Source organism: Artemia sp. Qi Xiang Cuo, chromosome 20 (genome assembly GCF_049724085.1).
Source record: "Artemia sp. Qi Xiang Cuo chromosome 20, ASM4972408v1, whole genome shotgun sequence".
NCBI classification, from domain to species: domain Eukaryota; kingdom Metazoa; phylum Arthropoda; class Branchiopoda; order Anostraca; family Artemiidae; genus Artemia; species Artemia sp. Qi Xiang Cuo.
Genome location: NC_142813.1, coordinates 50,837,248 through 50,862,165, shown reverse-complemented (window position 1 = coordinate 50,862,165; position 24,918 = coordinate 50,837,248). Strand labels below are relative to the sequence as shown.

General features: G+C 34.4%; 1 protein-coding gene across 1 annotated transcript in view; it reads right to left on the bottom strand.

The window, feature by feature from the left end:
* Positions 1 to 24,918, bottom strand: part of LOC148940329 (exportin-2-like) — a 104,469-nt gene that overhangs the window by 28,554 nt on the left and 50,997 nt on the right. Inside the window, exons 4-9 of the mRNA XM_089105837.1 lie at positions 23,569 to 23,894; positions 20,388 to 20,714; positions 17,865 to 18,038; positions 12,065 to 12,233; positions 8,284 to 8,541; positions 3,554 to 3,895 (exon numbers count right to left, since the gene is read on the bottom strand). Coding sequence (XP_088961963.1) covers positions 3,554 to 3,895; positions 8,284 to 8,541; positions 12,065 to 12,233; positions 17,865 to 18,038; positions 20,388 to 20,714; positions 23,569 to 23,894 — 1,596 coding nt within the window. The remainder of the gene's footprint in view (positions 1 to 3,553; positions 3,896 to 8,283; positions 8,542 to 12,064; positions 12,234 to 17,864; positions 18,039 to 20,387; positions 20,715 to 23,568; positions 23,895 to 24,918) is intronic.

The following is a 24,918-nucleotide window of genomic DNA, read 5'->3' as shown; positions in this document are numbered from 1 at the left end:
ATCAAGCTACAAACTGCACAGTGTGCCGCTTGAAATAGGCACTAGGGGTGGCACCGTGATTGGGTGATTTTCGAGGAAATCCCCAAAAATTCGAGAATAGTGGAAGCCCTGCTTGGAACATCAAAATCTGTTGTTGAAGAGGCAATTGTTCGGAAAAACGCAGCGTTTTGCGCATTGCTAGACTTTTTTTGTGGCTCAAATCCATGCACTAAATCGTGCAATTTATTCGAAACCACATGGTTTTACTCATCATGTAATCTTACCTTTAAGAAAAAGCTGCAATAATGTTACATTCATAAAATCCTATATACCAAACCTTCCGTTTTGATACCTTATTCGCATAGCTTTTATAGAAGAACAACTTATGCAAAAAAAAGAAAACTTTTTTAGGCTAGCTTGCACCAAGCAGAATAAAAGCTGGTAACATTAGCAGTTTAACAAATCAAAAATCTGATTTTTTTTTTTTTTACCCGATACTAAAGAATGCAATAAATCATGAAAAGTATTTGATAAACATATGCAGTGATGGACGGATAGAGAGCATGGAAAACAACTAAAGACATTGAGGCAGACTTGAATAAGATCGTAAAATGAGATAAACAGTCAAAACATTGGCAAATGCCAGGACAAGTATCCATTTGAAAGCCAAGATTCCAAAGAAAAGATTCAATTTGATTTTGTGGAAACCTCCTTATAACGACGCTTCGTCTAGAAATAATAATAAATCTAGTGGGATGATGGGAAAGATTTATGTTTGGGCACTAGTTGCTGCTGTGTCACAATCGCAATACTAGAGTAGAAGAGATTGGGCGGTAATATTTCTTATTAATAGGCCTTACTACTCGTATTACAGCCAGATATATAATTCACTGATTATTTATTATGTAAAGATAGCCAGTCTAAAAATTCGAGTCAAAGTCACAAACTTACCAAACTAAATTGATTTCTGCTATGAATGTCTTATTTATTCAGACTGACTGACTCATCGCGTATCCCCTTTTTTCTTTTTTTTTCTTTTTTACTCAGGCGGGAAATGACAAAGAGGTAGTCCGACAGAGCGATATTGGAATAAGCTCAAAGGGGTATGACTCATGTATTAAGTCTAATGAAAGTATTTCTTTTACGATAGATTTTAGTGAAGTGACAGCTATCTTAGGGATGGATTTATTTCAATTGAGAACATTTTTGTTCATCAAAAACTTAAACTTACCACTTAAGAAACTTACCAGTAAGTCATGACCTAAAACTTACCATTATCGGGTAAGTTACCTATTGGTAATTTACCGTGTGCTAACTTGCGTCTTACACACGAAGATAAACCAAATAAGAATTTGAGTTACAGAGGCACAAAATCACTAAATTTACTCCCTACAACCGCAAAAAATTTAAGAATAACTTTATTTGTGTATAATAGACTTGACATATCAAGACTTTACTTTCAAATGTCATGACTTGACTTTCAAATGTCAATAATAAATTTAGTTTGCTAGGAAATAGGCAGCTGAATATTAACCGAATCTAATACAAAAATATGTTACACAAAATTAATACATATCAAAGTTTATACGTTGCAACCTGCATACAGGGATTTATACTAACATATGTCCGTTGAAAAAGCTTCGAGATCCGTCGGTAAACTTCGACTTGTGGAGGTAAAGTAAAAATAAAATGACGACTCGTCTACTGAATTTCGAGTTATAGAGGCAATTTTTGGGTCACTTCGATTTAGAGAACTAAAAAATAAAGGCAAAACTATTTCGAATTTTGCATGGTTTTTTCTTCGACTTAAACAAGTTTTTCAAGGGGATTGACAATAATTCGACTTATTGCGAATTTCAAGTAATCAAGTTGTCGGGAGCCGACTGTATCTTAACAATGGGCAATTTTTATGGTTTACAGCTCTTACTCAAGGGACTAGAAGGGGGATGTGAAGCCCAGAGGCAGAGTTTTTGGAATATTTTCAACAAAATACCTTAATCATCTTAAATCGCACTTTCTAGCAATAAGGATCTCAACATATGCATATTAAAATTGTGATACTTTGTCTTAAGGAGCACAGAAAACGAAAAAGGAGAACACGGAATCAAATGAGGAGGAAAAAACGCATTTCTGATCGATTTGGGCGTATTATCTGCGTAATACCTTAGATTAGGTATTTTTTTCAAGACCACACTGCTTGTCTATGACAAACAAATAAACATTTAAATGGGAATAAGTCCATTTATTAGACAGTTAAAACAGATACAAAAGTCTGAATATTTTGATCACATGTACAGCGATCGTAATCAGCAGAAATACTAAAGCACTAAAATTAAAACTAGCTCTATAAATATGTATAAAATATATAATAAAATTAAATGTATAATATATAGAATTAAAACTGTATAAACATGTTAGTGTTAAATTTAATGCTTAGGTATTTCTGCTGATGATAATCGCTGTACATGTGATCGAAATATCCAGAATTTATGTATCTGTTTTCACTGTCTAATAAATGGACTAATCCCCGTTTGAATGTTTATTTGTTGATCGGTTGGGGTGTTGAATTTGTGGCAGGGTTTCCCTTTAATTATTACTACTGAAGTATGCAAACTGGGTCGTCATTTCGATTGAGTGATTATAATAACACCATTAGTCAGAATCCCATGCGAATTCTATGTCGTTTACTAGCCTATAATTTCCTCGAGGGGCGCCACTTCTCAAGTGGGAATAGAGTCGACCGCAAGGTCCCAAGTCTTGCAGGTACCCCAAAAAGATCGAGGCAGCCCTTTGCAGAGGCGGTTGTCCATAGATTTGGATCTTACGCCCTGTCGTAGTTGTCCTCCTATAGAGGAACCTCCCGCGATGGTGTTCTGCATCACTATGCAATTTAACCCATTACTGGGAGAAGGTTTGCAACTCATGGGACTTGTGGACAAACCAGTGGGCCCTTTTGAGTGTACATTTGAGAGGCCTCCTTCCTCCTTCACCTGCATTTATGACCCTGGGCGGGTGTAAAAAGGGATGCTTTGAATAGATAGGGATGGAGGAGGAGCGTGCGTAGCTGTGTTGGCCTCAGGCGGCTTGGTGCTGCGGTGAGTTGTTGTTAGTAGTAGTAGTAGTAATAACACCATAAAAGGTTGAAAAGCAAGAAAATTTCATTAGGTTGTTTCAATATCTTTTCATGACAGACATAATAATTTTCCTTTGCTGGATCGATTTCAATTTAAATTGACTCTCAATTTTACCAAGAGAATCCACAAACAGCTTTTGCTTTTGTAAGTTAATTTGAACAACAATTACTTACCAAGAATTTTTAGTGAGATTACTGAAAAATTTCATAGACAGTGTATAGAAGCGCCTTGTTCATCAATAACCTTGATTCAATATTTTTTGTTGGGTGGTGGAAAAACGCCTATATTTTAACTCCCTTAAGATACTATTTGTTTTTTATTCCTAAAATATTTTTTGGCGTGTCTATATAACTACTGCCATTATGAAAACAGTAAAGAATTTATAAGTGCAGTTAGTGGAAGTGCATGTGAGCGTGATGTGGAGGTGTATTTAAGCTTACCTTCGTTGTTCTGCAAAATAATATCTTGAAATACAGGAAAAAGAAGTTTTTCAAAGGTATCCATCCTGATTGAGGCATCAATCCTGATGAAGACAATCCTGATTGCTGCACATAGACATTCGAAAATATTTCGGTGGTACAAAAAAGTTTTATGGTTCACTTGATATCGGGATGAATCGTACTCTTGCACCGCAAATTTCAATATCGCATTCAGTTCGGTCACAACTCGTGTTACATACGGAGTAGCTTCATTCTCAAGAATTAGAAGACTTTTCAACAGGGCTTGCAGCAAGTGGTAGTTTTCATAATTCCCAGGTAATGATAATGCAGTGAGAAGATTATCTACAAAGAAATAATATTTGCAGCAAGTTTTTCGAATTCCAAAATTTTACATATTTTTAAACTTCGAGCAATCAATTGATAATTAAATACATCTAAACCTATAAAATTAGCCATGTCCATCAACGATCCATTTTTAGTAACATGGGGTTATTTACTTGATTCACTTGTCTTTTTATCAATTTACCGACAGTCTTAAACATCGAATATTTTATTTATAGATAAAAACTATAAGAGAAATATTTTAGGTATTTGACCATCAAGAAGCACATTCTCACCCACATTCTCTCCGCAAAATTCTCACCCAAAAAATCTTCAAGATTCCTCGATGAAGGGGAACTGTCAGAGTGGGATTTTTCTTAGGGGTGATTTTCCATATGAGAGGAGGGGGATTTCTCAGAGAGAGAATGGCTCACAGGAACATATTCATGGGATGGGAGGGAATTCTTAAATACTTATAAATTTTAAAAAAATTCCACGGGGACTGGGTGATTTTCTGCGGGAGAGAGTATTCCAAGTGGTACATTTGAGGGGTAAAGTGGTGGGGGGGGGGATGTTCTTTCAATTTCTTTTCAGGTCGCAACGACGCTTGACGGTTAAGCTAGTTATAAAATAAAAAAAGAACAAAATTTTAAATTCATCCTAAAATCCACTAACCATGTAACGTTGACACCATACCAACACAATCTAAGAAAGCAAGGTTGACACCATACCTACATAAAACTGATGTGAGGGACACCAGAAGAAAAAAAGAACAGAAGGAAAGGAAAGAGAAGAAACAAGAGCAAATAAATAAAAGGCCAAATCCAGCTAGTCCTCGATTCGAAAATAGGAAGTTATGGTTGACACAACCTGCAAACAGGGTTGCCAATTTTTTGGACAATGAATATGTCCCTTTAGCATCTGAAAATGTGTCCTTTTTAGCCAAATTATGTCCATATGTTGTCTACAGTATGTCCGTAATATGTACATCTTGAAATCTCAGAAACTAGTTTTTTTTGCCGATTTGTAAACCTCTTTCAAAGTGGTCAGTTAATATCGAATATAATGAAAACGAATAAGATTCATTTAGTACATCCATACAGAATGAACTAGTGTGAAAGCACAAAAGTCATAGGAGCTTGTAAAGAGTAAAAAACTTCTTGTGGGTGCTTAAAGCTCATCTTCCTACGAGAGTTTCTCTTGACAGGTATGGTCCGGCATGAGGGTCAGCATTTTCACTTCTTTTAGTAGCCTTTTGCCAATCAGTAATTCTTGCACATGTCATAAGGTACAATCCAGGAGTCAAGCGACGTTGCAGAGCGCTAGGTAAGCTGAGTTGCCCATCAATCAGGGGGGTGACATCCCCAAAGCCATACTTACTGGACTTTTTAACAATGCTGAATAAAATAGATGTCTTCAAATTTTGATTGGATGCTGGTTTCCGGAAATGATTGGTGCGGGAGGGGGGGTTGCCCTCAAATCACTTTTGACTATAAAGGGCACTCAACTTACATCAAATGAGCCCCATCTGAAGTTTATACGACTAACCATTTCATGAAACCTTATATGCCCCAGGGGCATAAATTACAACCCTTGTCCCAGGGCTCTTAGGGGTTGTGTCAACGCTGAGGGCATTTTTATATGTTCTTTGGACCATTTTTAACAAAATGAATATCTGGAAACTTCTGTTGGATGCACCTAGGGAACAGAAGATGTGAGTGGAGGGGGCTGGCTGGTTTGCCTCTGACCACTTTTGACTCTTAAAAATAGCCCTAAAACTTCTTATTTTCAATCCCTCCAAAGTTTATAAAACCAACTCTTCCATAGAAATCTTATATGTTAATAATGGAGAACTAGAATAACTCGTAGCTCTTGCCCTGAAAGATTTTGGGGTGGGGGGGGGGGGGGTTCATCCACAAAAACATAACTACTGGACCTTTCAAATATGCTGAACAAAATGGCTATCTCAAAATTTTGATTGGGCAAGTTTTGGGAAATGGCGGGCGTGGGGGGGCTGTTCGCCCTCCAATCACTTATGATTCTTAGAAAGGGCACTAGAACTTTCGATTTCCAATCGAGCAGCTTTCGAAGTTTTAATGAAAACGCTTTCTACACGATTTGCCTTGGTCAGAAGTAAAAATTGATTGTAACCTAGTCGCTCTTTCATTCATTCAATAAAAAACACGTTTTTTCTACTTAAAGTGAGGAGCAACATTAAAATTTAAAACAAACAGAAATTATTCCGTGTATCAGGGGAGCTCCCCCTTCCTCAATACCCCTCTCTTCACGCTAAAATATTTTAAGAATTTTAAAAAAGGTTTTGGTTCAATTACACGGCCCTTGTGTTTCAAGAATCGTTCTTAAGAAATATTAGACAAAAGGTCAAAAATTAGCATAGAGTGGGGCGTATTGAGGAGGGAGTAGCTCTCGTCGTATACAAAATAATTTCTTTTCGTTTCAAGTTTTAACGTCACTCCTTACTTTCGGTAGAAAAAAACTCGTTTTTTTTTATTTATTTCTGATTGTTTTTCAGATAATCCCAGGAAATCCACTCCTCTGTGAGAAATCCCACGACGAAAAATTTCTCTATATAAAGTTCCTCCAATGTAAAATTCTTCCGCCGGGAAATTCCCCCCGGACAATTCCATCCCTGCTGCGAATTCTTCCCATAAAATGTTTTGCTTACGATTCCGCCTGAAAAATACTCATTAGCATACTTTTATTTGAAGAAAGACTTGTTTTCATTTAGTTTCTGATCCTTTTTAAGGTCATTTGGGAAAATCCCTGAGTGGAGCCCCCCCCCTTGGAAACCTTCTCTCCCAGAAATTGCCCATGGAGAATTTCTCCTGGTGATACTTCATCTATGCAAAACTTCTCCTGTGGAAAATTCCTCCATAAAGATCCCCAGAGAATTCCAACTCCGCTGAAAATTTCCTCCTGACAATTCCCTCAAAGTGTCTCCACATGTACAATGGGATCAACAACGAGAAAGTAAGACAAACAACACAAATTTTGTATACAAATTCTGTCAAATTCTCCCCATGTAGAATTTCCCCTGAAAAGTTCAACCCCAGAAACTTCCCATCCAAATGGGAAATTCTCCCCTGAGAAATCCATCCCCAAAAGATCTCCTTCCCCCTTGGAAAATGTCGGTATGCTTCCCTATAACAAATGCTATATGTACACAATGGAGAAATTTGATGACTTGCGGCCCTTCCTCTGGTGGTTCTGAGCGGTCATGTCATCTCCAAAGACATATCTATTGTACCTTTCAACTATACTGAACAAAATGGCTATCTCAAAATTTTGATCAGACAACTTTCAGGAAAGAAGGGCGTGAGACGGGGGCTATTTGTCCTCCAATCTTTTGGTCACTTAAAAAGGACTCAAAATTTTTTAATTTTCGTTTTAACGAGCCCTCTTGCGATATTCTAGTACCATTGGTTTGGCACGAGCACCTCTGGAAAAAGCAACACCAACAACCACAACACGAATCCGTGATGCTTCTTTTGGCAAACACTACAAAATTTCATATTTTTACGGATAGGCGCTTGGAACCTCCACAGTGGGGTTCTCTGATACGCTGAATCTGATGTCGTGATTTCCATTAAGATTCTTTAACTTTAAGGGGCGGTTTTCACCTTTTTCAAAAATTTGGCAAATTTTCTCGGGCCAGTAGCCTTTGATGGGTAACACTAAACTTAAAGAATATTATATATTCAGATTCAGCACAATAAGCTAATTCTTTTGATGCATCTATTGATACCAAAATCGATTCCAGATCATCGAGAATTCAAATTTATTCTTTTGTTAACTTTTCATCTTCAGTTAACAATACTTGATAAATAGATAGATGTTTTTGCCTGACTATTGGAAGCCAGAAACGATTGTTATCAAAAAAGGTGCCTGCTTGCCTATTATCTTTACTGTAGCGTAAAAGCAAGGAAAAATAAAGTCGTTTAAAGATGAAATAATACAAACTGGTAAAGAATTTCAAGAGTATTTGCAGATAGTTGTCTCCAGGATAGCGCAAGCAACTCCGAAATATACAGTATAAAGCGTAAAAAATTAGTAGAAAGTAAGTAGTTAAGTAAATTTAGTGCTAGATAAGTAGTTTTAACACTAATTTGGTTTGGACTAGCAGAGAAATATTCCATTTTATGTCATAAATTTGCAAAATATGTCCCTTTTTGCCCTATTATGTCATTATGTCTGGGAACACAGGAATATGTCTTTTGGACATAAAATATGTCCAGTTGGCAACCCTGCCTGCAAACAGGGGGTAAGATAGCAATCTTGACACAAATGTAAGTCTAAATAGCTCCCTCCTTCTCCCAGATGATCCTATTAAGAAGTTCATTCTAGCATTTGAAGATATAAATTTATGTAGAATCAATATACTTTCTTACTTAAAAGAAACTCTGCAAAAGTTGATATTTTCCACCCTTCTAATGTTTCTTCATTTTTCTCTAATATTTTCAGCAGGGCAAATGCTGCATAGGAAATAACCACTTGACTGGAAGCAGCTAAAAGTTTTGTAAGGGAACGAATTTGAGCACTCATGGAGCCAAATGGAGCTTTTTCATGTTGAAGAAGAGTCAACACATATTTGATAGCATCTGCTTTAAGAACGTTCATCCACTGAAATCCACGAGGAAGTTCATCCACTGAAATTAAAATTATAAAGGTTAATTTTATTACTTGACAAACTACAAAAAAAAAATTTTTTTTTGGTTACTTTTCTTTTATTTAAACATAAGACATGTCCATAAATTATAAATTTGGCTGTCGGTTTCATGGGGTAGCACAAATCAATGTAGAAGGGAACTAGAAAATGCATGAAAAATTCTAATTGATATTCGATATTTTGGAAAACATAGGTGTTGAGCAGACACATTAATTAGTTAAAGGTAGCCTAATATGATTTTCAAATTTTAGAGAATAACAAATATAAATTATTCTTAAAATTTAATATAAATATCGATTAATTATATTATTGATAATACTAATTGGTAACAATAGGAGCTAATCAATAAATTAAATTAATTTGAATTTTTAAATTAATTATTTAATTATTAAAAATTAAGAATAACTTAAAATAATATAATTAATAATAAAAATTAACAGGCATTAATCTTTATAGGAAAAGATTCGGTCATTTTTTAAAGAAAAGAAAAAACGATATTAAAATATAGGTAGCCTAATATTATTCACAAAGTTTTAAAGCATAACAAATGATATCTCGTGCTAAATTTAATTAAAACTTAGATTATTTAAATTAAGTATTAACTAAATAATAAAGAAACTAATTAATTTATTAAAAATTAATAAAACCAGAAATAATATAGTTAATTAGTTAGTTTAATTAATTAATCATTAGCAAATTAATAAATAAGAATTAATAGTAGTTAGAATAATAGAGTTGATAATAAAGATTAATGAAATTTAAATCATATCGAAAAACATTCAGTCATTTTTCAAAGAAGAGTAGTCACATTATTGAATAACAGGCAGTCTTTGGATAAATTTATCTTTGGATAATTTTGGGTTAAGTTTCTTTTATCAATATTTTCTTTAAAACGGAATGGATAAATAACTGGAATAAATCTACTTTCTTATAGAAAGTAGACTTCTTATCTACTTATAAAGAAAGTAGACTCTTATATACGTCTAAAGAATCGTTTATTTTTTTTTATAAAAGTAGAAATTTATAAGTCAATCAAATACTTCAACGTTAACGTAAGTAAAATTAAAAGAAGGAAGTAGGTTAATTTCACTTCTGAACAGCACTATTTTTCAGCACGCTCTCGCCACGAGGGGATTTCACGGGGGGAGGGCGGTTGTTACTCAGTTTTATTTGCAATGACTTTTCAGTTGGACTTAGTGTCCCATTTCAATTTATTTATTGAATCATAGTGTTTTCCGTTTCTTTTAAGTTTGGCTTCAAATTCATTTATGTTCCTTTAAGGTTTCATCCATTCATTCAAAACAATATCTGTTTGTTTCAGTTTCAACTGCTAGCAGTTGAAGGCTACATTTCTTATCAACTTTTTTTTTTAACATTATTAAACTCAAAATAAATTTTAATTTACGGAACGTTTATTTGCATAACTTTTTTGGAAAATGTTTCATTTAATAATATTTTCGTTAGAATGGTCTGGATTATTAATTGGAATATTTCGACGATTTTTCCAGGTAAAGTTTTTTCTTTTCTCAATTAAAATTTACAAACATAATAACAACTTGATATACTGGTCCATTGCTGTACATGCAAGCATATATGGCGCTGAAAGAGACTATAAAAATAGAGGCTACCATCTAGATTCTAAATACCAAGCTCAAAATATATCCCTAAAAGTTAGCTACAAAAGATTACTTTATTCTGACTAAATTTATAGTCTTTTCACCACAGTTGCCACCTAAAAAAATATTTCTTTCTTCAAAAGCTTTTTCTAATGAAATAAAAGCTGTCCTCTAATTAAATTTATCTCTCGACATTAGTTTGCAAGTCTGAACATTGGCTAGATACATAGGCTACAGTGGATTGAGTTTACATCAAATTTAAGTAAGACTTTGCTAGCCCCATAGTTATAATGGAGTATAGAGTTGCAAGTCCAGTGTCTGCGGTACAGAAAAGAAGTAAGAGATATCAGAGGCAGATTATTGGTGAAAGAACCTCTGAAATTGTCCGTCCTTGATAATATGTTTGTTCTTACATATAATTGCCCCTATTTGTAATTTTTTTTCTTCTTGTCTGTTCTTCTCTGTTTGGGTTCTGTTTGTATTTGTCAGAATTTATTTTTTTTTCTTTCATTTTCTTTCTTTATACTCCATCAGTGTTGCATTTTACATTTATGATGGGCAATAAATTTATACATAATTTATACATAATAGTAGTAGATGAATGAACCTTCCCAATCTGTGTCTACAGCCCAAACTAGAACCCAAGAAAGTACTTGGTAGACTTCCACTCTTTCTCGATTTCAGAGACATGAAATACTCTATGGAAAATCTTTCTCCACATAGAGTTATAACTCCATTGGAGCTATATGGACTTTTTTTTAAAGACATGTCTTTTCTCAAAACAAAAATATAATAGAACCTAGTATTTTAGCGACGAGTCGACTTCTCTGTGACAGCAGGCCTTGGCCTGGCGGTACCCAGAAAATTGACCAGATTTTGAGCCCAAATTAAAGATTTCTTTTCTAAAGGTAAATAACAAAAGGTGAATAGTACCTAGTAAATCTGTACTTAAGTAAGAAATTTTAATGGCTATTCGAGGACCTAATACCATTTTACTACTAAGCAACTGCTCAAGTTCAAAAATCGCACTCTTCAAATTAAACTTTCAAATTAAATTGCAATTCTATTTTTGAACTTGAAGTAACAGGACTAAACGAATCAATCTCCGATAAAATCGTATGCACAAAAATCAATAACTGAGTCTCGCATGAAATATGGCTTATTTTTTTCATAGCATTATTGGCTCTTCCCTTCCTTCTTAACTTAGTTAACACTATGGAAAACTATAGTCTGACACATAAAGAATAAATGGGGGTGAGGGAGGAACACGTGCAGCTGTGTTGGTCTCTGGTGACTTGGTAGGTCTCTTGGCGATTTTTCAGTAGTAGTATCAGTATAGAATTAATTTTGACCATAAAAAGTTTTTATTTTCTTCAACAAGAAAATATATTTCATAAAGATATTTTGTCGAAGATCCGCTATATGAAAAAAACAACATCTACTTAAGGGGTCATTCTACAAAAGCAATATATTTAGTTCTTCAAGCAAGTTTTGGAAAGCTGCAGAAGACAAAATAATAATACGAAATAAGTAAAAGAAAAAAACCGGGTAAAGGAAAAGCGGTATACTCGACCATTTTGACCGACTTGAAATCATAAAACAGGACGAAAAAAATTACGCTTGTACCATGGTCAAATATTCCAGTTTCCCAGAGCCGTAATAAACGATCTACAATAATGAATAAATTTGCCCTTATATATTAGTCCCAGCATGCTTAGACGTGATTTAAACACTTAGCAGGGTTTTAAAATTCCTAATATACCTTAAAACCACTATTGCAGTCAAAATTCTTTTAAATACGCCATTTCAAATTAGTTTAACATAAAAATTCAATAAAATAGGCAAACAAGTTGAACAAAACATAAATGAGCTTGCATAACAACATACCATTTTCACTCTCCAAATCTTTAAGAATGTATTTCTGAAAAAAAAAAATCAAATCAAACTCCCTCGGTGATCCTCTGGAAAGATGTTTGATTGTAATGACCAGCCAAATGGCAACATCTTTCTTCCGCCAGTTATTTTCTGGGTCTGCAGCATAGCTTTTAAGGTTGGTCTAAAAGAAAACACAACTAGAGACAAAAAAAAGAAAATGGTTATTAAAAGAAAATGAGTTACTAATACTGATTAATAGATTTCGGGACATCCTCAAACATTCTTTTTAAATCATCTCTTATAACCTCTACCCATCCCATTCAGGGATGAATCATACTTTTCCTTTACATTCCCAATTAATGACAAAAAAAACATCTTTGCTTACGTTTTTATAATAATTTATCTGTTAAAAGTCACTTAGCCCTATAATTATAATTTTTTTTTATTACAACCCGAGGGATGGGATCCAATTACATTTTTTTACAAGTAATTCAAACATATTCGGTCAGTGAAATAACCACCCAGGGCCGTATCCAGGATATTTTTCCGCGAAAGTTTTTTTAGAGGGAGAGCGGGAGGGGGAGGCTTTTAAAATATTTTTTTTGAAAACGCATCAAAAATGTCTTTAGGTGTATATTTTTTTTACGTTTTACGAGTCGAACAAACACCCTATGCCCCCCCCCCTTACCAGACCCAGGACTATCCATGTAAAATTTATGGAAAACACCTAGCATATCTAACATAGTCCACGCTCATACAAAATCTGTCATAACTGTGGCTTCCAATATTCGAATCTTAATTCGTATGCTTATCTTCCTATTATTCCAAACGCCTTTTAATCTAAAAAGAATTTACATTGGCCATTCTGTTTTTTAAATCTTCCATATCAAGCTATATCGAACCATAACGAACCAAAGACCAACCTCACCTCTTAATTGATGAATTTTATAACATTATAAGCTCCAATCAAAAGTAAATCCAAACAACCGATCTCACACTTGTCATGAATCTATTTTGGTAGTCAGAAATTTCAAAAATAAGTTTTATCTAATTTTCTTTTAATATTGATGCTCTATTTCAAGGCCAAATTTTTCATACATTAAAAAAAATAATAAAAAAATAAAATAATAAAAAATAAAAACCCCAACGAATAATTTTTTTGTAACTCCTTCCCCCTGAAAAAGTCTGGATACGGCCCTGCTCCATCTATCGAATCAAATTAGCAATTATTACAATGATTTTCTCTTTGCATACGAAAAATGATAATATGTTCGGTTGTAGACTATAACACTGGGTAACAAAAAAATATTTTTGAAAATCATTCAGGGTTTTCACAGTTAAAAAAAAAGTCTGGAAGAATAGAAAGATAAGTGTGCCAACAAAGATTGGAATATTAGGAGCTGCAGTGATGACAGTGGTCAAATATGGCTCTGATGGACGCTCCGAAAAGCGGATGAAGATTTGCTAGATGTTTTCCAGAGAAATTGCTTAAGGATTGTTCTGGGTAACCGACTGACTGACCCTATTTCAAACAATAGGCTATACGAAAAATGTAATTCAATACCACTCTCTAGGGCTATGATGAAAGAAAAGTTGAGGTGGCTAAGGCACGTCGTGCAGATGAAGGATGACAGATTGCCGAAGATTGTTCTTTTCAGTCAACCGTCTAGGGTTAAACAGAAAGCAGGTCGTCCCCGCCTGGGCTCATAAAGAAAGATTTAAAGAAAATGGGAACTTCGTGGGCGGGTGTAAAAAGGGAGGCTTTGAATAGATTGGGGTGGAGGAGGAGCGTGCGTAGCTGTGTTGGCCTCAGGCGGCTTGGTGGTACGGTGAGTTCTTAGTAGTAGTAGTTTTGCAGTTAAATTAGGCTAATTTTTACAAACTTCAAAAACAAGAAGAACAATAGGGAATTCTTTTCGCTAGACAGTGAAATTCTAACTCGAAAGAATAGTTCTGCCCTATGTCCAAGAGCCTCAGCAAAACATAAATATATAAAAGGAGAAACTTACATCATTATGCAACCAATGAAACTAAAATGAAATTTTATTTTAATAATAAAAAAAAATCTATTTTGCGTAAAAAAAAAACAAATTCCTTCGGATTTGTTCCGCTGAAAAAACCCTGACGATTTTTTCTGTTTTCTCAAGAAATAACAGTCAATATATACAAATTCACGTGACACAAAATTTTAGAGTTCACGGCATAAATTGGCGTTTCTTCGATTCCCGTGTGCAAGCAGCTGTTGGGTTGTCTCTCTTCAGCAACTAGCAGTAGTCCACCATCACCACTGTGTCCCACCTTCCCTGATACCTCTCCTCCATTTGGCATATGTCCAGATGGAATCTTTCTCCCTGTTCATTACTCGTCACCCCAAAAGGTTTTCAGGAAACTTCGCTATGTGCGACAACAGCAAGTGGAACTTTATACTCATCAAATACCCGAGTATTTGGAAGGCCTCTATCATGATGCTAACGAGTATGGCGGTGGTTTGCTGCCTTCGTGTTTCCAAGGAAAATTGATCAATATCTTCACTCGGTCAACAAGAGGTTCGTTTATGATGTTTCTCGCCCCAGGCATTATTTGATCTCGCACCGGCCACTCTTTCTTTACATAGTGCTGAGCTCTGTCTCGACTGTCCCACATACATATAAAGCATGGATACTTCGTGAGCCCGGACTGCTGACCAAGTAGAAAGTTCCCAATCTTGAAGTCGATACAGTACAGTCCATTGCTGCAGCTCATATTGTATTTTTTTTCAAGCACGTATTTCACTGCTTCATATTTCTCTTTGAGAGTTGTGGAGTCTACATGAGGGATTGAGGCGATCTGGTTTTAGTTGTGGTGGAGCACACACTACAAAGAGCGCTTGTTGCTGTCAATGAAGAGTCGCCAATCTCTCGGATCGTATGGAGGAGCGCTGAGTTTACCGAGAAGACCGACGACAATTCGACAGTACATGTGGTCTTCCTCCTGGCAGAAGTATCCCATCTATTCTTAATGCGTTCTACGAAAGAAAGTGATACGCGCGTCCTCACCAAGTAGATTTTTCTCTTTGAGTCTGGGGGCCAACAGCTTTGAGGATGTCTTCGGCAAGCTGAGATCCCGAACCAGATCATTAAGCTCACATTGTGAAAACGGTTGTAGATCATCTTGTGCTTTATACTCCTCTTCTGTATATCCTCCCTCGTTTTCACTGGTGGCCACGTCGCCACAGTCGAGAAGCTCTGTGAACGCTGGTACAGGAATTTCTTCGCAGTGAACAACTGGACGGCGGGCAGATGGAAGGTCAGGGTACAGGAGATTGTGCCGATTCTTTTGGTTGATGCCAGTAGTATTAATGAAGCAGAAGTAACAATCCTATGCATGGTTTAACGGCTCCCTCCAAACCATCAGAATCCAAAACTTCAGTGAAGTTTTTGCACCCTTCGTTCACCACCGGAAGTATTCAACGCACGTCTTGCACACCGTGCACGGTGTCCAGGACTTATCCTGGTCACCCCACGTGACTTCAAAAAAGCCTCGTAGGCACACTTTACAAATCCTGTGATGTTCCTCCTGTCCAATGACAGTGTGTAATGCCCGCAGATGTAGCAGAAAACGTCAATATCATTCCTGTATAACCGTCGTTCAAAAGCCAAATCAATCAACGGAAAGAAATGGAAAAACGCAGATTAATGTAAGGCAATGAAATTTCGAATAAATTTATTGGCTAAGAGTTAATTAAATAACCTTGCAATCACGCATACACGTATGCAGCTCCATTAGAGGAACAAGCTAATGTTGCAATTCGATATATTTTTCAAGACAAGTATGATTAAACTTAAAACCCCTGATATTAGCATTTGTATAGCTCGTTAGGTTGGCCTATGGCTGTATCTCAAAAATTGACCTGATACATAAAAATGAATGTGATATTCGGAACAGGAACACCAAATTTAGTCTAAATCAGTTGAGAAACCCCTAACGTTTTTTTTTGCTGTTACGCAGTATAATAGATAATAGATACAAAAAAGATGACGTTTAGATTCTGATAGTAGTATTCTTTTTAATTACGTTTCCTTGGCCAACGAATTTGCAACAAAAGGTTTTGAACTTAACCTAGACAATTTTTTGGCCCATATTCGGTCTTCATAATGTATGTATACCCTCCAAAAGCACAGTTTTCTTATCCTAGGCAACAATCTTTGAAAGTTTCCTGCTAATCATTTCAAGATGGGGGAATGTGCCCCACAAAATTAGATTTTCATGTAGATTAGGACCCACTTGGCCCCCGAACTTACAGCTTTAAATTTTAATCTGTTCAAAAACAAGGAGTTTGTTGAGCCTTTTACAGGGAAACTGAAACTTTTTTTTCCCACTTTGTCTTGCGCATTTGAGTTATATTTGCCCAAGTGCTGAAGTATGTAAGATTTGTACAGATCAAAAGAGTCTTTGGGCTCTTTTAGACCCCATTTATAGGAGAGCCAGGTCCATTGAACCTGGCCAGGGTATTTTTAGAATAAGGGTCCTCTTGATTTGGAAACTTAAGGAAAGTTTCACACTGATAAAAAGCAACAAGATTTTTGGCCCATTCCTGATATCTTCCTTCCTCCAAACAAAATGTGTGGTCAGATAAGCTCATGCAAAGATCTTAAAAAGTTTTAATCGAAAATAGCGTTTAAGAATCTCTGATAATAATCTAACTGGAAAGCAATTAGCCTTTAAGAGTGCTTTACGTAAAATGAAATTGAGAAATGCCATTTAGACTTGTGTTTTAGACCCTTTCACCGTTACTGAGAAAGGGTCGTCCAATTTTAGTTTTGTTTTTATTTTAAGGTTTGGTTTTTTATATTTTGATCAGTTTTATTCTGCAGTGAGGACGGTCAAGCGGAGGTCTTTACGGAAATAATTGTATATTTTTTAAATTTTTTTACTGGCTGTTAATTGTCCTCGTTTTCTTCCTTTCTTCACGATTTTATGTTTTATTTAGGTTAACCTCCCCCCTCAAAAACCTAAGCGCCTTTCCACCATATTTGTTAGGTATTTTGGGGTTTCCTACTTGTCTAATATATGATCATGTCACCCCCCCCCCCCAAAAAAAGAAGAAGAAATAATCACACCAAGGTGTGTATAAAAGTTTTCAAAACAAAAACGCTCTCCCCCTCTCCACCCTCTTGGCTTGGGTGCAGCTTCATTTTGAGATCAGTTCGTTCTTGAAATTACAAGAATCAGATTGAAATTTGTTTAAATAAAATGACAGTTAAAATCAAATTAGTTGCTGAGTCCCTGCGAAATGGCGTACACTTTAAAATGGTTAGACTTTGAATCAAAATTTGAATCTCAGTAAAAATAACAGCAAGTCTTGACAATGTCACACGAGGTTTAGATCTTGAAGCCCCTTGTAAAACTTAAAATTCTTGGCTACTCAATTGTTAAAACGGATTTGTGCTTAGACTTAACATCTATATTATATTAAGCATCAAAATATCGAATTTTAATTCATGTTTTCTGTTGCCTTGAAGTCTAAATTAGTCAATTGAACTCACTTGTATTCTCCCCTAGTACGCTTTTAATTCCGTGAAAATATTCCTCCTTCATGATTTGGCAAGTTTGTTGTTTTTTTATGTTTTTTTTTCATCTTTGATAAATTTGTTTATTTACAAACCATTGTTTTATTTTTTATTACCTTTAGCGACATGAAAAAAAAAACAAAAAAAACACGTAAATACAGGGATTTTACTAAATCAAACCCAAGGGCAGTTGGTTGATCTGAATTTTCACTCGTCTGCTTAAGCAAATTAATATTATCATTATTTTGAGAAATAAAGTGCACCTTTATGAAATTTTCCAATATTAGCTCAATTTTGGTCTTTCGAATTTTCCCAGGTCTCTTATTCACCAGTAGCCTCCACAGGTCCCTGAATAATGTGCTGGCAGCGCCTCTTCTTGAATCATTAAATTCCTCACCACCGTCCATAAAAAGCGCTAAACATTCTTCTGGATCATCCTATAAGCAAAAATTAATCATAAAGAATAGAATTATGATATTAATAATGAGTACCAAACAAAGAGAAAGAAAAATAAGCTCTAAGCTGACGCTTAATAATTCACATTTTTATTCACATCACCTTCAAAATTAAACCTAATCTGAACTTCTGGGTTCCATGAACACTCAATATGTTTACACATATAATACTCGGTTCAATACTTGGTTAAAAATAATCTAATATGTTCAATAAACCTGAAAACAATGATACATATAATGAGTTCAAAATAAATAGGCAAAAAATGAGCAATAGCTCTACGTCGAGATTCAATTATAGAAAAAAAAAAAAATGAACAAAAATTATATTGACTTCGAAAAAGAGGTTAAGACAGTTCAAACAAAAGATGAGAAAAAAATATAACAGAATTATATTAAATATAAACGAATTATATTACATTAGAATTATAAAATTAAAATTTACAGATACATAGATGTAGAGTTATAAAACAATAGAATTAATGCTTTTGTTTGGTTTGTTTATGTTTTAGGCTTTTTAACTGATTTATTAAATCACGCAAAACGGTTATGTGTACACTTGCACTCTGTTGGGGAAGGGAGCCTCTAGTCTCCCTAGTGCCTGGTGTGATTGGTGCGGGAAAACTGAAATATAGTGGCCGGATCTAGTGATTAGGAGAAAGAGACTTCATTCTTTTGGTTGATAGTAAAATTTTTAAATAATTAAGTATTGAAATATTTGCTAGTATAGACAAAATTATTACAAATAGTTCAAATTATGATACTATTTACAATAATAATTATTAAAAAAAATTTTTTTTAAACAGAAACAGAATCGGTTAAACAACTTCAACTCTACATTTAAAAATGTATTGAAGACGGGAATAATATCTCTGGCATGGTACTTTAAGACTGCAGTTTCGAAAAGACTTAGGAATAAAAAGAAGAAATTTTCATTATCGGAAATAATCGATTTACATACTTCTAAAATCATCACTATTGAAGATTGCAAGAAGACCGGTTAAAACAAAATAGGATGGTAACAATAACTCGAAAAAAGCTTTGCCAAGACTCTCCGGTTCAAACACCCAAAATTCACCATGATTCACAACAATTTTAGAATAGCCAATCGTTAAATTTGTTTTAATATTAACAAGAGTCTGATGCCTAGTAGAATTAATACTACTACAAACGTTTAAACCTACCCAACGAATAGAAGTATCACAATTTTTCACGTTTTTGAGGCTCGGTCGACTCTTCCATAGGGCTTTACGGGTACCACAATACATCCGAATTATAGGCACACCGCTATATCTTCAGCCTCTTTCAGGCACGAGATAGTTTTCCCATAACAGGAGTTTAATTCGCTGCGGGCCTCAGGAGAAAAAATACTGCTACAAAGAAGGTGGCAAGGCACGTAAATAAAAGATAATAAAGCACTAAGAGTAACAAAATTTAGAACCGAATTAGCATTATTCCAGTCACTTATTGTAGTCCACTTCTATTTCTGAAAAGGGGAAGCAAGTGGCAAATCTGTTAATAACAAAATTCCAATTAAGTGGCAGATGGTCTTAGTCCCTTTCTTCTTCATCAACGTAGACAGTAGAAGCAGAGTGAAGGGGAGCCTATAGAGTTATCCAGATCCAAAATAGAGACACTGTTGTGAAAGTACGTAAAATTACAGTCTTTGTTAACCACTCATAGTGTAAGTTCCATGGATAGATGGGATCTACGAAGGGAATCGATATTTAGACCCTATATCAAAGAGCCACCCTCAGCAAAACACTAATATAAATAAAATAAGACTAAAATATTATGCCATCTTTAAAACTAAATTAAAACAGTCCTACAATCAATACTTCAAGAAAGCTCAATTAGGACTCTGTTTTGCTCGGGGCGCGTCATAGAGCCGGAATATTCATTTAGGTTAAATGCATTTTAGACTAATAGAACTGATTTGTCTACATTTTCTTTACAATGAGGTTTTCCGATACATTTGAAGGTAAGAGTATTTGACCCCGTTATTCTAATAAAGATTAGCTACAGCATTATGATTCCAAGAAGTTAGGGATAAGATACATAACACTAATTAGGCTTTATAAATTCCAATTTCAAACTTACTTCGTAACAATGCCAACCAATAAAAAAGGACAAGGTTCGATTGGTTACAAAGTCAATGAAATATTTCCCAATTCCTCTCTCGGATCCTTAGCCAAACTAATGGTCCTGTAACACATTCTTTGGAGAAGTCGACAAATTGTTGCTACTGGGCGAAAAAAATTCCCCGTTATTTTAGTGTGGAAGCAGCAGAAGAGTCTATTGTCAACATTAAATTGGAATAGCCCAAATTCTTACCTCAAACAATTCTTCATCGGTTTCACTAAACTCCATATTTGGGAATATGGCATAATAACAGAGGTCGTTTATTTCACCTTCAAAAAAACTTTCATGTGGGAATTGGCAAGCAAGGTACGAGAGACAAGTCAATGCACTGACTGTCAACAATTTTGTTTTCGGAGCTTTCCCTGTTGTAGTAAGGAGTTTTGACAGTGATGTTACACATTCTTGGAGAATCTTGATATCTACTTCGTATTTTGAAGCATACAGTTGGATTATGGAGACAATGACAGTCTTCATTTCTTCCAGAATTCCTGGATTCTCTCTCTTCCATTCTTCCTCATTCTGAATATAAATGAAAATAAACATTTATTCCATGGGGGTATATGTTAAATAAATGTTAATAAAATAATGATAAATTCAATAATAATACAGTAAACATATGATAGCTCTGTAAAAAGGGCTTAATTTTTTTTTTTTTGGGGGGGGGGTATTTAATTAATATTAAAATAGAAAAAAAAATAGATTTTCTTAATTTCCTAAATAATTTGCTAGACCACACTGCCTTTGCATTGGCAATTGAAACAAAATAAATTTAAAACAAGTTAATTTATTGACCAAAAATGAAAAAATTAATACAAAAATAACGTTGAAATTCCAAAATTTTCTGCACCACATCCTGAAGCTTTCATCAACGAGAAAAAAATAAAAATAAACATAATAAACATAATTTTGTATGCTATTGTATTACATATTTATATGTGTAAAAATAAATAAAAGCTATTTTCAAAATATACATCAGTAAAAATTTAAAAATTATATAGTGTGATTTTCTTTAGAATTCATAATTTCTGGACTAGCCATTAGCTAAACTATAAAAAATAACAGAGCTATACTCGCTGAGTGGCAGCGATGTAAGCAAACTGCAAGTTCTTAGATGACGCTTGGAATGTTTTTCTCTAAAGACCAGCTAGAGTTTTTAGCCTTACAGTTTAGTGTAATTAAATATTGTAATTTGTGTATATTGCAACTACATAACGCAATTACATATGTAATATACATATTACATAAATATAATGAACATAATAAAAAAAGCAAGTCATCTGTAAGTAAAATCATTTCTACTCGAAGATAGAACCGGATTTTCACTTGCCGGTAGGTAGGGTAAAGGTACTCATGATTTGACAGATTTTGTAAAAAAAAACAAACAGTTTTTCTTCTCTAGAAGTCCAAATTCAAAGACTTTTTGTTTGAAAAGGGTTTCAGTATGCAGGAAAACATCTAGGAATCTAATTGTTTGATGAGAAGTTTGAAGTTTTATCTGAAAAGGGCACAAAACTCTAATTTTCCGAAATTAGGGTATTTTCACCTACAAATTCGACACAACAAAAAAATTACCTGTTTTCGACGCAAGTCAGAACCCAATTCGACACGTGTCGAAATACTCGGGGACTACCTGTCGGCGGAACCTGGAGTATTCGACACATGTCGAAATACTTGGGGAATACCCGTAGGCGGAAACTGGTGTATTCGGCATGTCTATTCTTGTTTCTTTGTTTTTCTTCAACTTCATTTAATGTATAAAAGCATAAAACACTATTCAAAAAGTAGAAGTAATAAAACTAAATAAAATTGTAAAAAAAAACTGTTTGAAGTATGTAGTATTTAATATAACAAAATTGATTAATAATAAGGAGTGTGATATTGTAACCTAGATCACATAAATCTTCTTTTTTTAAGTGTTGCATATATGCCACAGGAATAGCATTTCCGAACACTATCTGGAATGGCCCATCAAAGATTTGTTCATTGTTGACAGTGTAAATGTGATCAACATTTGGCCATTTCAAAGTGTGATCTACAATTCTAATCCTCTTGAAAAACTTTTATTTGGACTGTCCTTTGTCAGAAAAATCTAGAAACCTGACGACAAAATATGGCACCTCGCTTTTTTGGTCGCTAAAGAAAACGGCCTAGTATTTGTCAACCTGCGGTTCAACTTCCAACCCAAATTTTAGATTTTTTTTTTTTTTTAGTTCCATTGATAAGTGCTAAGGAAAGCGAAAAATTACTTCCATGTGAACACTCTGCAATTTTTGGCAGTAGTGGGTACCCATAAATTCGACAGCTATATTTTCGTCAGTGAACCCTGGAATTTTGACATCAATTATTTCTCATTTGTTTTACATGTTCAGTGATGTTTCGACAGAGTCACCTATATTTCGAAAGGGCCTGTTGCTGTCTGTCAAAAACTTCGACAAGGTTACTACAAGATATTCACAAAAGAAATAAATCAATTTATAAAAGCCATTATCTACGTTTAAAGTTGACTAAAGAAACATTTTTAGTGCGCCTGGCATTCCACTACCTTAAACAAGAATTTTCGGCACTTGGAACCTAGTTTCGACAATGTAATATTTGTTGCCATTTTGATTTAATTTTATCAAGAAATAGCTAATGTGACTAGAATTCAGATAAAATCAAATGTATCTTGATGCATTGGTGCTAATTTCAAATCTTTTTTTTTAATAAATGACCAAAAAACAGCAGTTTGAAGATTGCATACCGGAAAAATTGCCGGTAGCTCCTTCCTTGTCAAAAACAAGAAACTGACTGAATTAAATATTATATTCTTATCTGGGTGTACTAGATATTGTGTCAACGTTTCCTTTTGTTGATATACAAAAACGGCTTAAGGAGATGGCACTCCAAGTCAGGACTAAGCAGAGCTATTCCGTTTTGAAGAAAAGTATCGACAGGGGTTCCAAAATTGCACTGTCGAATCATCGGTACCATTACCCTATAGTATCGTAGGCATAAAAACAAAAACTGTAATACAACTCTAAACGCTTTTGAAGCTGCTTTGAATTAATTCAAGATATAAAGCACAGCAATAAAAAAAAGCAGCGTTGCCAACACGATACATTTATGCCGTTGTGCAATATAGAGTAAAACATGGTACTACATTTTGACTGCACTCTTGGACTGAGAAATCTGTTCGAATGTTTTGTTTATTAAAAATGTTCTTCTTGCTACAGAAATTTTTTTAACCTACTCTTCAGATGGAACAGATAACTCACTTTTGGTATAATTCTAGTCAGAAACTGTAAAGTTTCTTTCAAAGCGTTGGCAACGCTAAACCACAGTAGGTTTTCGTGTCACAGCCTATAGTTTGAGAGCTACTGAACTAGATACGCACATCTGTATTAAGAAGAGGAACATCCTCTGTAAGAAGTTGCAATAACGCCTTCATCCACTTTCCGAAATTGTCTTTAAGAAGTTCAGAAACATCTTGGGAAGTCAATGCTTTAAAAATTTCACAGCATAGCTTCAGGCATCCAAAAGTAACTTCTAATGCATCTCTGTTTTCTTGGTTTTTAATTTTCAATTTTGTTTGAAAGAAGACTTCTGTTAAACAATCAACAAAGGTTTCCGCCCAGGGCTTGTATGATCGATTTTCAAATCGGTAGCGTGAAACTACGAAATTAGCAGTTTCCAAAACTCTATGAAGTATGTTAAAATCATCTGAAAAAGATCAAGAAATCAGGATAAAAAAAACAATCAGAATAGAAAAAATGTTGTTATTTGAATAATTGATTCTTTTCAGTGATTATTTAATCAGCTTTTAAGTCCTTTAGCAGGTTTTTTCATTTTATGGTAAGTGACATATTGATATTGCCTCCCCCTCCCTTTCTCTCTTTCTTATTACTTAGTCATGTTACAAAAAATGTACCTTGTTGTTTTTTTGTTTTAACTTTTTTTTTTTACTATTCTAATTGTTACACTTTATTAAGCAGTTACAGTTTTATATTTTACTTATTATTCACCTTTGACATGAACCACAAGCTCGGCAGTTTCGTTTGAAATAATCATTTTAAAGATGCAACTTATCTTATTATTATTATTTATTTTTAACCCACACTATACAGAGGTACAATACGTGGAGTATCACGAGGAAAAACACAAAAAATGCGACACAAGACAATATATAAATCAAAAATTACCAAATTACAGAGTAACACATAATAATTTAAAAGAAACGAGAGAAAAAAAAAAAAATAACGTGAAAGGAAGGGGAAAAAAGGAAAAGAAAAAAAAAAAAAAAAAAAAAAAAAAAACTGACAACTTGCAGAATCTAATAAGCAGTCTTTAATATTATCATCATTGAATTTTTACTCACTCTACAAATCTAAATTATAGAATGACCAAACAGAGAAAAACAACTAAACAAATAAAAGAAAAATAACTTACGACTGAAAAAACCTAATAAGGTGATGGTGTGCAGAAAAACGGATACAAGCAGTATTTGAAAGTTTTCTATGTAGTGCTTCCAGTTTTTCAGTAATATTAGGAACAAGAAATTTATTAATAATTACCCGGTTTTTGGTCCAAGGTGGAAGAAACAACAAAAATTTACAAAATCTAAAATAATTAATCCGGGTTCTTTTTAACTCAGTTTTCTTCAGAAGGCGAAAAATTCCAGAAGCAAAAAGAATTGAATGGTCACAAAAAGTTGAGTAGAGCTTGGCCAACGCGAATTTATTATATT